We start from the raw sequence: 16,746 nt of genomic DNA, 5'->3' as shown, positions 1-16,746 counted from the left end.
GTCAGTAAAGAAAAGGGGAGGCGTTCAGCGTCAAACCATCAACCCTTGTCTTCTGAATAATGAAGACTCGAAGTTTAGAATTGTAAAGTGGTAAAACACGCCTTCTTACTAGAATATGCTTACCTTAACAATGTTTTCGTCAAACTTCGTTTACAATAATATCTTTATTTTTTTTATATATAATTAATTTCATTGTTTTACACAGCTTTTAAAATAACACACAATAAAATAGAGAATCAAATTTTTTTCCCAGCGGGCTGAAATTTGGATAATATGAGAATAAATTGCTTAAAAACCTCTCATGTAAATAAAACATTTGGATACCTAATGCATGACAAATCGTCATTATAAATAACATGTATTTGTATCGTATGGTAAATAAACCAACAGACGATTATTTTAAGTTGTTAGTGAATTTAACGTATCTACATACTTATGAAGCTACTAAACTATATCAACCAAAACTATATTATATTATTTTACTATCCTTCCAATCTATCACACGTCGAAAATGGACGAATCTACGAAAAAAACTGCTAAACTGGAAATAAATAAATCGTTGTCGCTGAGCATTTTTAGTATGCGGCACATCGGTTTATCTTTTGATAAGCCCAAGAACGCCTCTGCTTACTTTCGCCAAAAACTAATTTTTGTCGCGTCCGTCTGCGGTATCTGCTGTCACGTTTTCAGTGAATTCATTAACATAGTCCTCACGTTCGCCAGTTCACCTCGTGTCGAAGATGTCGTTCCGCTCTTTCATACTTTTGGTTACGGCGCATTGAGTAAGATTTTTTATCGACTATTGTATAGTTCTCAACTGTTATTGTACTTATCATCGGTATTTTTTATTAAGAAACGTGATTGATTAGGTAACATAATATTCGGTTTTACAACAACATAGCAGTCGATTTACTGTTGTCGTCGCTATCGTTTGCTTTAAAATATCCGCTTGAAACGAGCTTCCCACGGTACACGTTTTTCTAAACGAGCCCTGGATCGGCAAACTGCGACAGACCCGTAATTGTAACGTATGTTCAACCCGAGCAATCTACATTAAATATGGTTTTACAAAATTATGATATAATCAGAATAAAAGTTGTGGGAAATTGGAAAAATAAAAATATATATAATTTTCTAGCAAATAAATTTTTTGTAGGTATCGCGAAAGTTTTTGTTTTGTGGTACAAAAACACTGTATTTGGAGAACTAATAGATGAACTGGCCGGAATATGGCCTATGCCTCCTCTTGATGAAAATGCTTCAATAATCAAAGAGAAGAGTCTCGCAGCTTTGCGTGTGAGCCATCGATGTAAGTCTCATTTTTCATTTGGCAAAAATCACGTTAAATTCGATACTAAATTTTAATATATTTTAGGGTATTTTGCTGTTAATGTACTTGGGGTATGGTTTTATAATTTAACACCGATTATAATTTATTTCTACCGAGCCTGGCAAGGTCATGACACTCAAATGGGATTTGTGTGGGTGTCCTGGTATCCCTTTGACAAACACCAACCCATTGCGCATATTGCAGTATACTTATTTGAAATATACGCTGGTAAGTTTACATATAAAATGGATATACTAACACAAAAAAACTTGTGAAGTTTAAATTATTTAAATAAAATGTCATAAGTCGTTAATTATAAACTGTTTTAATGATCTAAACTTATGATCGGAACACTTCGCACAGTTATAGACACCTGACTTCCTCAAGAAACTATACGAATCCCATAGGCATATTACTTCAAGATATTCATAGCTATTACCATTTAGTCGTTCTTATAACGGATTTAAAAATGAACATTCATAAAGTCAAACACAAATGGTACAACATTGTTATTGTGTTGTAAAATTTAATATACAACGACTTATAATTATCAAGTAAATATTTAACTTTTATGGCTAAAAATATTTTATATATAGATTACATAAAATTCGACCAACTCTCTCTATATCTTTTTATGAAAGTTTAACACTGCAATGATTATATATACATTTATTCCTAAGCAATTATGAGTATCCAGCACAGATATTACATTAAAAACGAATAATCATTTCAATTATTCTGTCATGGGTTGTAAAAACTAACACCTACAGACATTTATTATCATCTCGCGATGTCAAAACATACATCGATTCATTGTGTGTAATTGTACCACTTTCAAATTTTAATATCACTAGCTGTGCCCGCGGCTTCGCCCGCATTGAAATCAGTGTGTCACAAAGTTTTCCCAGAAAACTTCCAGTGAAATTCTCATCGAAATCAGTTTAGCCGTTCCGTAAACCTTCAGTCCGAAAAATCCGTTCAGTAGATTTTGAGGGAAATGACCACATACACTTTTGAGGACTTTGTTTTATAATACACTAACTGTTTAAATATATTTCAAATATACTGCATGCGATTTAGTTTTTAATATGGTTGTCCGTAAATATGTGCCATGGAATAGCGTAACGTAAAGATTAGATATTGTAAAAAAAATGTTTTGTACTACTTATAATCATTGGCCTTAGTCCGCAATGATGGCAAGAGACCATCCATCCATCCAATCCATCAGGATTGACGTTGGTTCCCTGGGAAAGGGGACGGGCGCTTTTGTGGGACGCAACCTGCGTTGACACACTTGCTCCGTCTCATGTCAGGGAAACAGCCTTAAAAGCGGGAGCCGCAGCGGAAAGAGCTGAAACGACTAATCGGCACAAATATTCGTCACTAATTCCAAATTACACCTTTGTGCCGTTTGCAGTCGAAACACTTGGACCTTGGAGTAGTTATTGCCTCCACTGGTGACAAGAGGGCTGGTGCATTTTTTGCTCAGAGAATCGGCATAGCGATTCAATGGGGAAATGCTGCCAGCATTCTTGGCACAATTCCACGCGGACATGATTTATACCAAAACTATCTGTAAATAATTAGTTCTTAAGTTGTGAATTGTAAATATGTATAATATTTTGTATAAATAAAAAACTAAATTACATGCAGTATATTTTAAACATATTTACACCACAATACTATATTATTACTACATTATTTCATACTACAATTCTGACGAATTCAACGAACCGTTTTGTTCAACGTGAAGCGCGCTTCACGCGGACGTAGCCGCGGGCAACAGTTAGTGTATTATAAAACAAAGTCCCCGAAAGTGTATGTGAACGATTCCCTCAAAATCTACTGAACGGATTTTCATGCAATGGAGAGAGGGCTTCAAGAGGAAAGTTTAAGGAACGGCTAATCCGATTTTGATGAGAGTTCTACTGCAAGTTAGCAGGGAAAAATTCGTGACACAATGATTTCAACGCGGGCGAAGCCGCGGGCACAGCTTGTAGATATATAGATATACTAGCGGCGTGGGATAAACAAAAATAATACTCTGCGAATAAACATAATTATATGACTTCAATTAAATATTTAATTATTATATAATATATTATTATTTATATATATAAATGATAGCAATCGTTACTCATAGTAGAATTTATCCGCCAACCCGCATTGGAGCAGCGTGGTGGATTAAGCTCTGATCCTTCTCCTACACGGAGAAAGAGGCCTATGCCCAGTAGTGGGATATTACAGGCTGAAGCGTAAGCGTAAGCGCGATATTTTTATTTTATTTATATTTTAGAATCCAATGAGTCCAATGTTACATTTTTCAAACTTTAAAAAAAATTACTTTAATCCTTTACTAACCACTTCTTAGGTGTTACCTGTGTGTGGATAATGATATCATCTGACTTGCTATTTTCTGGAATGGCGAGTCATATTGCTCTTCTGTTACGTATGCTACAGAAGCGTTTAGAATCATTAGGTTCAGTCGAAAAAACTGATGACGATCACTACGAAGAAATACGTTCAAATATAAAGCTGCATCAAAGACTAATAAGGTTAGTTGAATAAATTACATTAACCTAATCACTTTAAAAACTTATGCTCATTAAAAAAAAAAACGGTTATAAGTTTTAAGTCATTTGAGTCTTCAATGTAAATTTTATAATATAAGTTAATTTAGTTATATAGCTTCTATTTAGCATTTAAATGTTTTATCCAATAATTCATTATGTCTTAATTTAAATTTGCTTCAGCTACTGCAGTAACTTAGAGGAAGCTTTCTCTCTATGCAATCTTATAAACATTGTAATGAGTTCCATAAACATTTGCTGTGTAGTCTTCGTCATTGTGGTTTGTATTTTTAAGCATCTCAATCTTTTTTATTTTTATTTGTTGTTACCCTAGTGAACCGACAAACGATAGTCGTTATAAAGAAAGCTACGGCCACTTTTTGTCTGTGAATCTTGTAAAAAGGTCAAACGTCAAAAACTGTGAAAAAATAATTGTGTCTATAGTACGATAAAATACATTTACTCTATGTTACAATACGCTTGTTTGACTTTCTTATTTACTTATCTAATATATAAAATTCTCGTGTCGCGGTGTTTGTAGTTAAACTCCTCCGAAACGGCTGGATCGATTTTTATGTAATTTTGTGTACATATTGGGTAGGTCTGAGAATCGAACATCTATTTTTCATCCCCCTAAGTTATAAGAGGGAGGGGGGATTTAGTGGGTTAAAACAACGTTTGCGGGGTCAGCTAGTAGTATATAAGCAATTAAAAATTTAATTTAACTATTTTCAAATAATATTCAAAGCACTTTTGTCCCATCCTTTTATAGTAAATAAAATGCCCTGAGATTTATAGTATATTAGTAATTTAGAACTCTGCGTTCAAATTGACTTGTTGCAGTATGCCCTTTAGAGAGGCATTTTGATCAGTTTTGTCGGTACCTTTCAATTAAGTTCTTTAAATCAATTATATTTTAACAGCGAACTATTAATATTTTACCTCATTTTAGTTACTAGAACCGTTAATGGCGATAAGCAATAAACTTTTCCTAGGATCAGCATTAATCCAAGTAGGAGCGTTGTGTTGGTATGCGGATGATATTTTTCATGCGGTGGGTATATACTTTATTAAATACTTTTACAATCTCTTTTCTGGTAACATTCAATTTATAAAAAAATACCATGCTATATAGGTTTTCAATTCGACTATATTTTTTGTGTGTCACCTCATAACTTTTTACTGAGTGTACTAATTTTGATGATTATTTTTTTAATGAAACGCTGATGCTTGTAATGTGATGGTTTAAATCGATTAAATTTGGTCGAGACCTGACGAGTACTTTTGAATTTTCCCTAATATTACATATTAAATAGACTATTTTTAAACTCCTTACGTTGTATTATTATTTATCGATATGTAAATTGAATTCGGTTTTTTTCTGTTTGCAAGCAAACACAATTATCGAAAATATATTTACATAGTTAAAGCAACATATTTTAAAAGGTTAACTTTTAAACTATCTTATTTTTAGAATGAAAATATAGCTGCAGCTATTTACAGTAGTGGCTGGTATAAACTGAATCCTCGTTGTCGACGTGCTCTAGCTTTTCTTATTCTCAGGTAATTTAATGTAAAAAAAGACTATGTGTAACTTATGCACGCATGTAAGAAGTTATACTTCATTGACTAGCTTACTTCACGTTGTTAACTTCTTCTTCATTGACTAGCTAACTTCAGGGTGTTTGTGTCAGGGTGTCGGAAGTTTTTTGTGACGGTGTACGCGCGCTTCGTAAAAATTTACTCTCATAATTTTTCCCTAACGCGTCAAAAGAAGTATAACTTCAAAAATATTTTGTATTAAGTAATTAAAGAAAGTAATTCTCAATAAAAGAATTTCTTCTTACAGATCTCAAAAACCTCTTGCATTCACCGCCATGAAGTTTACTAATATATCACTAGTAACATATTCTTCGGTAAGAAAAAGAATTATATCCAACATTTTCGGATTATTTTTAACCGATTTCAAAAAAGGAGGTCACTCAATTCGACCGTATATATATCTTTTTTTTATGTATGTTCGGGGATAACTTCATCATATATGAACCGATTTTGATAATTCTTTTTTTTTTTTTTGTTAGAAAGGAGATATCCTAAGTGTGGTACCACTTGATAAGGAAATCAGGATCTAATGATGAGATCCCAGAGAAATCGAGAGAAACCCTCGAAATTTTTTACTGGGTGTGACTGATTTTGATAATTTTTAATTTAATCGAAATCAGATGTTTATCACGTGGTCACATTTAAATTTCATCTAGATCCAATTACAACTTTTGGAGTAATCTTTGATAACGCGTATTTACTTCACTACATTTTCATCTCCCTACGTTGTATTTTTTATTTACAGTTTTTTTTCGTTTGCCAGCAAACACAATTATTTTAACTGTACTGTTTAATTTTATAATTTAATTATAAATACATTGTTCATGTGTTTCAGATTTTAACAAGATCGTACTCGTACTTCGCTTTACTTTATACAATGTACAACAAGAACTAAAAAGAATCAAATGATAACAAACGTTTTGTAACTGACATTTCATAGCCTTTTCAATAATTGTAGTGCATAGTAAAAATAAAATTGAAATAAAAGCTTTAATTTATTTTATTCTATAAGTTTGATTGGTATATGTCCATTAGTTTTTAATATTAAAGAAAATTTATTAAGTAAACAGTGAAAGAAGGTTCAGACATATTTTTCTCGACTTTAACTAAGCATTTTCTTCCTTTTATGGTTTTAATTTTTAAAAAAATATATGTGCTGTCATTTAAATTCAGAATTGCGTTTAGCCTAAACAAAAACTTTTATACAAATATTTGGACACAAAGATTGAATTGTATAGGTATAGTAAGGCGGTCTAGATCTATAGTAATATTTATACTCGTAATATTAGTAGAGGTAATATTATTAGAGGTAACTTTTATAAGGTTTCTAGCTTTGTTTGTTTGTAGGGGGTAATCTTCGTAAATTCTCATCTGATCACGAAAATTCTTTCACTCACAGAAAGTTCCACTACTCAGGAGTGGGATATGCTATATTTTATTATGATTTAATAAAAAGTCAGAAATCTTATCTATAAAATTCACGTGTCACAATGTTAGTTACAATACTCCTCCGAAACGGCTGAACTAATTTTTATGAAATCTTGTGTGCATATCGGGTAGGTCTGAGAATCGGCCAACATCTTATTTTCATACAGCTAAGTTATAAGGGGGGCTAGTAACATATATGGCAAAACAACGTTTGCGGGGTCAGCTAGTGTATAATAAGATAAATAAATTTTACTCTATGTTTCATTATCCTTCATTATTAAATTTCAATTGTTTCGTATTTTAAGAACACAATTTTGAATTAAAAATGTAAACTATAATCAATATATATATAAATTGTGCCTTTTAAAAAGTTACTCAGTATGATAAGCATTTAAAGTGACTGAAATAAAAAAATAATTTGCGTTAAATATCTTAATAGAAACGCATATCTTCATTAACCCTTTAAGAGGAAGGTTTACGGAACGGCTAAGCCGATTTTGATGAGAGTTTCACTGGAAGTTTGCCAGGAAAACTTTGTCACACACTGATTTCAAGGCGGGCGAAGCCGCGGGCACAGCTAGTTAAGACATAATTGTGTTAAACACTATTTGTAACAGAAGCGATAAAGACAAATTACGTTTTATATTTTGCTTTTTTTTATATTATTTCAAGCAATTTTAACCAAACTTGGTATTTTAATCTAAGAGTAATTTTAATTTGACAACGTTATAACTGTAGTAGCAGTTACATTTGTCGTAGGTATTATTATTCTAGCGCTGACCGCGTTCAAGAGACAATTCGTGACAGGTCAAAAGTTCACATACAATATCTGTACTAATATTATAAGGCTGAAAAGTTTGTTTGTGTTAAATAGCCATTTACCGAGGAAGGCTATTTTTTTTCCTCAAAACAAGGCTACTTTTTGTTTTAGATAAATCAAAAGTGCATTATTGTAATCAGAAAGTTTGTTTTTGTTATACAAATGTTACGAATTTAATAACATGCTTTATTTTTAAGGAAAACATAAATCAAATTGATTTTTGTATGGTTATTTATCTTCAGATCTGAAAATTAACTGAAATATATCTAGATTTTTCTAGAATCATAATATATATCTAAGGATATTAAAAAAAAACGTATTTCTTCATTGGCGCGTCCGAATTAAGTGTATGGCTACTTTAATTAGTAGACCTACTTTTTATCCCCGCGTAAGTCTTTAGACTATATTGTAAGAAGAGGAAAACATGTGCATAATAATATGAAGGAATAATTTGACAGAAATAAACTACAAAAATCTATCGGGCCATCGATGAATAAGTTGTTTAAATTTGAAAAGTATTTATTGCGTAATATAAAAAGAGGTGATGAACCAAATTAACACTGGCTACTTTTTATTCCTGCAAAATCGACTATTACATGTGAAAAAACGTGTAGTGCAGATATATATAAAAAGTACATGAATAATAATAAAAAGACATCATATTATAGATTTTTTTGCTGTATCGACAACTTTATTCTAATATTATATAGATACCTACTCGTATTTCTTTACATCAAAATTGATTATTTATAAACTTTAGATTGATACACATGCCTACGTCGTTTTACGACACTCTTTCCTTCCTTCCTTCCTTCCGCAATTATTATATTTTTAAACAATATCATAAATACAATAAACAAAAAAGTATAGAACACGTATTTAAAATATCTTCTAGACAGATTTTTTCAGATATGTGCGTGATTAGAGAACTTAAGCAGATTTCGTCGTCTCCATGAACTGGGTTGAAATGATAATCTGAGCTAGTCGCCCTCACTTTCGCAATTATGGGCTGTAGTAGCCCATAATTGCGAAATCTTTCACGATATCTCATTAGACGGTCACGAAGATTTTGGTATGCAATTATCATAAAAATTAGTACTTTCACAGTTCTCGTTCAAATTAAACAAAAGAATCGAACGTGATAATTGTACTGTTACTATAATCATGTATTGTTGCTTTGAATATTTTTAGCATTCATCTTCTATAGAAAAATAAATCAAAAATTTAAAGAATAAGTTATCTTTATTTGTAAAACAGCATCAATATTTATTTTCATCTTGGCTCCCAAACTAACCTGAAGATTTATAATATACCTACCTACTTCTACATTCAAAGGTAAAGATAGAATAGGTGTCACATGCTCTTTAACAAAAACATGTATAAAAACTTTTGTTTGTGTATATACATTTTCTTTATTTAACTAATGGACAAGTACATATGTGCTTCAAATATATAACTCAGGGAATTCTGGTTTATATTCACGATTATAACATCGATTACCATAGAGATTCGTAGACTAAAAAATAAAAATAGATCAATATAGGCGGAATATATTAATCACGAAATAATAAATCTAAATAAAATTAACCGTTTGGTTTATATTGGAGAACTCTTATGTCATTTGTTTTGGAACAAATTTTGTTAAATAAATATTGGGTCAGAGCATAATATTCTTCATAATTTTAATACCTAGTATATTTTTGTTTTAGACGATATTCATATTCCAACATATTCTGCTTAATATATTCTTTCTTAAATGCTTGTTTAATAGTAATAGATAAGTAGGGTGAAAGCAATAACACCACACAAAAGAATGTGTTGTTTACTACGACATATTATTTTCTAACTCGTAATAATTGACAAGAGACAACAGCTATCACACCACTCATATGAATAAAAACACTGAGGTTCTTAAAAACACTAAAAGAGGTTCTGTTTACTTATTTAGTGCAAACTATTCAGATCTAATCCAAAGTATAAAACAACATTGCTTTGTGGTCGAACACTATTCCGATGTGGACCGGATATATTAAGATACCGAGTCAATAAATAAATACAGCAGGTTCAAGTCATCCAAACGGCTTCGGTGTGATTGCATTTCCGTCTCACACTCGTCAGTAATGTTAAGTTGAACTTTAATTTAGCTTCATATACGAAATACAGCATGTGAAAAATACGTAAAATCTTTATCATTTATTCGCAAATTCTACACAACAACTTGTCTAGATGTTCAATCAGGAAAGAATTTTGAATATTTCTAGACACAACATTTACAAGGATTAGGATACCAACTTATATGTAATTTAATACATGAAATACACTAAATTATTTATTATGCGTTTTATTAAGCCTGTATTTAAACTGTCTTGATTATTCCCTTAATATTTGTATGATATTAGTTCACACTAGCAAGCTGTGTGACTCCAACGGTTAATTAAAGTTTGGCTCACTGGTGTTCTTCGTGGTAACAATGATCGTCTTTTTGGCAGAGCCTGACATTTTAAACTGTCAATATTTTGATTTAATTTTTTAATTTGTTACACGCGATACACAAAATTATTATGTATTAGGTTTTCATCGGCAAATTTTTTGGTAAACTAACAACAATGCATTATTTTTAGAAAGAGTTGCTGTGTTTTGTGTATGTACTTAAGTTACGTTTATTTACGTTACGTTGGCATATTTTGCAGTAACCCTGCTTTATGCTCCAGGGATTTTGGATTCGATTTCCGTCCCAAGTTTGGGCATAATATACTTTATTTTAAAAGACATTTTATTTAATATTTATTCTATCATAAGACCTAACGTAATATATGGATCAGAATGTTGGGCAGCGAAAGTGACGGATGAAAGAAGAGTGCACGCAGCCGAGATGAAAATACTGAGATGGATGTGTGAAGTGACGAGGAAAGATCAGATTAGGAATGAGTATATTAGGGGAAATTTAAAAGTAGCACCTGTGATGGAGAAAATGAGGAGCAGTAGGTTAGCGTGGTATGGCCATGTAATTAGGAGGGATGAAGACTATATTGGTAAACGAACGTTAGCGATGAATTTCGATGGACGAAGAGCAATCGGCAGGCTAAAGCTAAGGCTAAGCTAAGGCTAAGCTATGGAACGATGTATCCGCTAGATCGAAATTTTTTATATGATGATTTTTATTTTCGGTTTAAGCGAAGCGAGAGGAAAACATGTTGTGCCGATGCCGACCCTACATAAGTGGGATAAGGGTAGGGAGATGATTTATTTTATTTATATTTAGATTCATTCCGTGACTGTTCGTTGTTTCCATTTTAGAAACATCATTAAAGAAATAATTACCTAAATATTTGAACTTTTCATTAGTGTCAGTAAAAAAGCAGGCTTTTGCGAAAAAAATACCATATAATAAAATAGTTAATATTTTGTTTATTTTTTTTATAAATTTTTTACTTATCATAATAAACAAATAAAGTAAAAACTGCGTTAACTTGGTTCATTAAAGTAAAAAAAGGAAAAGCAAGTTAACATACCGGTTGTTATCATGTACACCCGATAGCGATCGTTACTCATAGTAGGGAATATATCCGCCAACCCGCATTGGAGCAGCGTGGTGAATTAAGCTCTGATCCTTCTCCTACATGGAGAAAGAGGCCTATGAGTAGTGTGATATTACAGGCCGAAGCGTAAAAGTTAACATTTTTTTTTTAATTATGTATTTACAAAATAATTAAAATTTAAAAACTGCGAAACCATAATTTATAACAACTTTATTTAATTGAATCCATACATCATTATGGATTTTAAAACTAAAATATATGTTTATTTTGTTCAGCTGAAATACTTAAATATAAAAGAGCTTGCTACAATTTGTTATAATTGCCAAATTTTAACTCATCAACAATCTTTGTAAACATTGCACTTAAAAATAAACTCGAATAAAATTTTACTAAATAGGTAGTGATTTTATTAATAAGTGAAAAGATACAAAATTAACAGAATACATTTTCTTAACTTAAACAATATTTGCAACAGGGATGTTATGGATATGACGTTTCGAATACGGTTACGGAAACGGATATTTCAATTATATTATAGTGGTTTCGAATCGAAGTTTCAATGAATTTTAGACCACCCGAAAATATCCGAAAGTTATATATCGGTTTCGGGTACTGATTTGGATATCTGAGGTTTCGGTTAGAGCTCCACAACATTCCTAATTTGCATATAACGATTAAATTATTTATTTTCACATTCGCACATGGAACTTCCCGGCTTTAGTGACGTATTTGACGCCCTTGAAGGGTTTATATTTAGCGCCGTACATGTCAAGCCGACTCACTCTGAGCCCGCTCACCGCTAGCTGAGGTATCGTGAAGTGAACGTTGATACTGGGATTGGCACCGGATGTGTCTGCACCTGATGCTACTGACACCTAAAATTAAAAATGACTATGGCTTATTTGTAAATACTCGTATATAGCCGCATATTATCGTCAATATTCCAATATAGACAAAAAAAATTATTGTAATTCTGTTTACAAATATCTTGCAAAAGCAACCTTTGACCGAAATGAATATATTATCTGCACCAAAATTAATATTTATATGTGTAAATCTGTAAAAGTGCCAACAAGACCCGCTTTTTATTAAGAAGAATAGTACCTAATATCAAAGAGATTGGTATGATTAATAATTTGATCCTCAGATAAAATTATGCTCTTATTATATGACAAGTTTGATAATGACTTAGAAATTAAGAACTTGTTTAAAAACCGCATTATGTTAATATCTATTTAGGATTAAAAAATTAGGACTCGACATTTTGATATTTGAATCAATGTACAGAGAGCCTGTTTCACCAGTTGTGGATAACGCTGTATGACGGATGACGGTATCCGATAGTTAAAAGCATTTGATTCATTAATTATTCTTTCGTACCATCGTATACTACCATATTTATGGGATATTTCTATTAGCATTTATTATATTCTAAAGTTCTAGTTTATTAATTGAAGGAAAACAGGTCTGGGCTATTCTACCTCCCGATCCCTAGACTTTGACGTCTATCGTTATCCGTCAAATAGCGTTATCCACAACTGATGAAACAGGCCCTTAAACTCAAACATTATATTATTTACAAGCATCAAGTCACGAGCAAGAATTCACAGTTGGTTGTGACAATAAATGTCAACTCTCATTAGAATTCATAGTGTAGACATAACCGTAACAGAGCTGATATGGGCACAAATAAACAGTGATTATTTGTGTTACAAAATAGTTAAATGAAAAGAAATTTTAATATTAAATGTTTCTATTCACATGCTTTAGAAAGTAGAAATAGAATGAAGCAGAATTTACTTAAATTTAGGACTTAGTAATTACAATAACAACAAATTTAAAAAGTTTTCTTGTTAATCCATATAAGTGCACACACAACACATACAACTAGACATATTTTTTGGCTTTTAAATCCATTAAAACAACTACTATTCCCGTACATATTATTCATTACTAATTGTACTTAACTAACTGGTCATATTTATTTGACTAATACTTACACTTCCTCTTATATTGGGCAGTTTAGGCAGATCTATACGTCCAATATCCCAGAGCAATACTTTACTGACGGGATCGTATGAATACTTCCCTTGGTTCGCCGTTAGGGAACAGTTTAAAACACATTTCGGCATGCAAATTTCTAACGCTACATCTGAAAAATTGAAGCTTGTTTAAGAAATTACACAATATTATACACATTTACAATGTACAATTTAGGAACTAAATAATAGTGCCGAGAATTTTTTTATACCATTACGGTTGCAAACAAGCATACGGATGGTAAGCAGTCACCATAGCTCTTGGACACCTGCAACACCAGAATCATTGCTAGCGCTTTGGCGATCCTTGCCTGTCCTGGCCACCTTACCCATCACAGAAACATAACACTACTTAACACTATTATTTAGCTGTGATTTTCTATAAGATGAGAATAGTGGCGGCATTTCCCCGTTGAATCGCAGTACATATTTATTGGACAAAAAATGCACCAAGCCTCTTGTCACCAATAGGCTATTTTCTGATGTAATATTTTTATCTAATTTTTAATCTTTGAACAAACTGCGAACATCAATTTTTTATTGAACTAACTTTCTAAAGTCCTTCCCATTGTTTGCTTTGGTCCAACAGTCAGATCCAGTCTTCCTTGATCACCATTGTTCCGTAAAGTAAGATTGTGCCGAACATAAATTGGAATTGCTACAACACTCTGTGATCCAATATGATATGACATCAGACGGAAGTTTCCATCAGGCGGAATGAAAGATAATATTCTTTCAGACTAAAAGAAACAGAGAATAAGAAAATTAATTTGTTTACAAAATATCATGTTTATGTATTATAGTATATGTTTTGAATCTTTTTTCCTTATGACCGTTAATGTGATGATTCTTTAATCCTTCTAGCTAAAACAAATGAACTCTTGGGCATACCCACAGTGGGACAAGGTGGTCATTTGCCTCACCTTGACTCGAACTAATAATTGATATCTTAGATTTTAGGAAGGAAATTTTAGGTAAATTTAGCTAAAATCTCCTCAACCTATTATTGAAATAGTATAGATAGTAAAAAGTAAACAAAAGTTGCAGTAAATTAAAAAAAAAATAATCTTCTTATATTTATCGAGTTCTACATATTTCTTTTGCCCCACCTTTACAAAATTCTAGGTACGCCCATGACTGAACTATAATCATAATAAGCTTTATATCTTATTATATCTTTAGATACTTGAACACTACTATTACCACACCAGTCAAAAAAAATATTCTACTAAACTTTTACTTGATAGAAGTTCGAGTAAATGAAAAAAAATTATACATTTTGAATATTTAGTAATTTGTCACTTAACTTACCTCCCAACGCTTAAATCTGACGCAAGGATGGAATGAAACATCATCAAACAAACGTGGGTTCACAAATGTAAGAGTTAAATCTGGCATACCACTCAACTTGATACAGCAATCAATCTGAAAATGTAAAGTAATAAAATAACAAATATGGGATAGAATCATTGACCTAATCGTTTTTGCCTATATAGTTGTGTTAATTTATAGAATGTAACTCACATATCCCTGTATTTCAGCAGAAACCGTTGCTCCACTTTTGTCAATAATAGCATCAACTTCTTCAATTATATCAAAGTATGCTTCATTATTAGCATATTTAACACCTGACCGTCTCCACGGAACATTGGAGAGTTGACCAGACGGCAATATTGAAGAGACACTACAAACACAATATTTGTTTACTAAAACAGTAAGTCTTCAGATTAAGAGCCATAGATGAAAAAAAAATTAATCTAACCTATGTAAGCACAAAATTTTACTATTTATTGGCATAATTTCATTACAAAAAAAAGAACCCTAACCTATTCCTATAACCTTCAAAATTTGACCATTTATCGGCATAATTTTGTTACAAAATCAATTTATTGGGTCTTAATCTGAAGACTAGCCCTTATTAAGGACCACCAGTATTTGTTAACACTAATTACAAAATAAATTTAACTTAAACTATAATATGGCTGTGTTACTACTTCTTAAGCTGAAAACCACACACAAAACAAATACAAAAACTAGATCTTTTTAACAAATACAAATTCTGATATTACTTACAAATACTTAATGAATTAAATTTTAGAAAGATTAAAGAATATAAACTAAACAATTCATTTTATGCTTACTTTGATTTTCCAGTAACTGTATTGGCAATCGTCCTCAAAATATTAGGTGGCTTAATTAATTCTTTGAGAATGTTACTCTCAGTGGCTAGTGGGAAACCATTGTCTAACATTTCATCCAGTAACTAAAAATACAGAAGTTTTCTTTTATTACGTAATATTAACTTTGTTAAAATAAATCATCTTCAACAATAAACTACACTTTGAACATAACTGTGAAAGTTATGACAAACAACATTCAAAATTTAAATATGTATTGATGTTACCTCATATACAACAACATAATTTTCTTTTATAATCGTCTCAGTACAGTCTGAGAAGTAATCCTGCAAAAATAAAATTATAGTTTTTAATAGTATTACAAGAAATTAACTAATTAATATTCTATAAATTATATTTCGTGATATACCTGGAATGTATCTACAACTCTATGCAAGAACTCAATGACAAAAAGTGGAGCAACTTCTTGTTTACTGACTGCTACAAGGGCAACCCCGCCTCGCTGAATGGATATCAGATAATGATGAGGGGCAGCAAGCACTGGTGGGACATCCTGTTAAATGAAATACATCTGAATTTACATATTTCAAATATTAAATTTATTTTTATGAATATTTTTGAAGTAAACAAACATTAAAATGAGTTGTTTTTTTAGTGTTACTAGAATATGACAGATTCATTAATTCAATTTTTTTTTTTTCATAAGATAAATATTTAAGAATAGCTGTGCATCTATCATACATTTCCTTTAAAGCTGTTACTGTACGGGACTGTATTATCAGTGGGTCTAATATTTTAAAGGAAAATTAAAATATAACAGTAATATAATCTAGTCTATGTTGCTTTATACTCACGTTAGGTGAAGCTCTTTGAGCCTCTAAATAATAATCACATACTGATCGCGGTATTACGCTCCTCCAATGTTTTTCTAGGAAAACGTCACTGCAAGTGTAATAAAAAATAATTGAAATAAGTATAAATTGGGCTTTTTGTTTTAGGTATAAAAGTTTCAAATGTTACATACCCAGAAGGGTTGATTATAAACAAACTATGGATCATTTTTATTAGTTGTAAATCTTATTATATGACACATTAAAATTCCAACATTTCTTAACTCATTTGATTAATAAATATGATATCGATGTTACTTTTTTTTTAAATAAGTTTCATTTATTGTATATAAAAAATGCAAAATTAGAAAATTAGTGATTAAAAATTGTTGACTTGACGTTTATTGTTGACGTCGGTGACAACCAAGATATATAAAAAAAAAACTTACT

The 16,746-nt window shown here is 31.3% G+C and overlaps 2 protein-coding genes across 2 annotated transcripts; one reads left to right on the top strand and one right to left on the bottom strand.

The window, feature by feature from the left end:
• The first annotated feature begins 511 nt into the window (after positions 1 to 511).
• LOC123660660 (odorant receptor 85c-like) lies at positions 512 to 6,505 on the top strand. Its single transcript, XM_045595718.1, has 9 exons — positions 512 to 782; positions 1,157 to 1,309; positions 1,376 to 1,558; positions 3,702 to 3,885; positions 4,084 to 4,180; positions 4,853 to 4,954; positions 5,375 to 5,463; positions 5,750 to 5,816; positions 6,338 to 6,505. Exons 1-9 carry the CDS (start codon positions 512 to 514, stop codon positions 6,395 to 6,397), a joined length of 1,206 nt encoding a protein of 401 aa, XP_045451674.1. The 3' UTR covers positions 6,398 to 6,505.
• A 5,165-nt stretch (positions 6,506 to 11,670) lies between these two features.
• On the bottom strand, positions 11,671 to 16,588 carry LOC123660652 (AP-3 complex subunit mu-1). Its single transcript, XM_045595710.1, has 10 exons — positions 16,491 to 16,588; positions 16,321 to 16,408; positions 15,876 to 16,019; positions 15,733 to 15,792; positions 15,470 to 15,591; positions 14,853 to 15,012; positions 14,640 to 14,753; positions 13,879 to 14,068; positions 13,290 to 13,441; positions 11,671 to 12,164 (listed from the first exon to the last, which is right to left on the bottom strand). The coding sequence occupies exons 1-10, from the start codon at positions 16,523 to 16,525 to the stop codon at positions 11,979 to 11,981; spliced, it is 1,251 nt and encodes a 416-aa protein (XP_045451666.1). The 5' UTR covers positions 16,526 to 16,588; the 3' UTR covers positions 11,671 to 11,978.
• Between the last annotated feature and the right edge of the window lie 158 nt (positions 16,589 to 16,746).

This window comes from Melitaea cinxia, chromosome 2, assembly GCF_905220565.1.
Source record: "Melitaea cinxia chromosome 2, ilMelCinx1.1, whole genome shotgun sequence".
Lineage (NCBI taxonomy): Eukaryota > Metazoa > Arthropoda > Insecta > Lepidoptera > Nymphalidae > Melitaea > Melitaea cinxia.
The sequence above is the reverse complement of the archived record's forward strand: the minus strand, read 5'-3'. Positions and strand labels throughout refer to the sequence as shown.

Coding starts and splice junctions, on each gene's coding strand:
- LOC123660660 (XM_045595718.1), top strand. CDS start 512: ATGGACGAATCTACGAAAAAAACTGCTAAACTGGAAATAAATAAATCG. Junction 1,310..1,375: donor TTTGCGTGTGAGCCATCGAT/GTAAGTCTCATT, acceptor AATATATTTTAG/GGTATTTTGCTGTTAATGTA. Junction 4,955..5,374: donor CGGATGATATTTTTCATGCG/GTGGGTATATAC, acceptor TCTTATTTTTAG/AATGAAAATATAGCTGCAGC.
- LOC123660652 (XM_045595710.1), bottom strand. CDS start 16,525: ATGATCCATAGTTTGTTTATAATCAACCCTTCTGG. Junction 15,592..15,732: donor ATTATGTTGTTGTATATGAG/GTAACATCAATA, acceptor CTGTATTTTTAG/TTACTGGATGAAATGTTAGA. Junction 14,754..14,852: donor CTGCTGAAATACAGGGATAT/GTGAGTTACATT, acceptor TTACATTTTCAG/ATTGATTGCTGTATCAAGTT.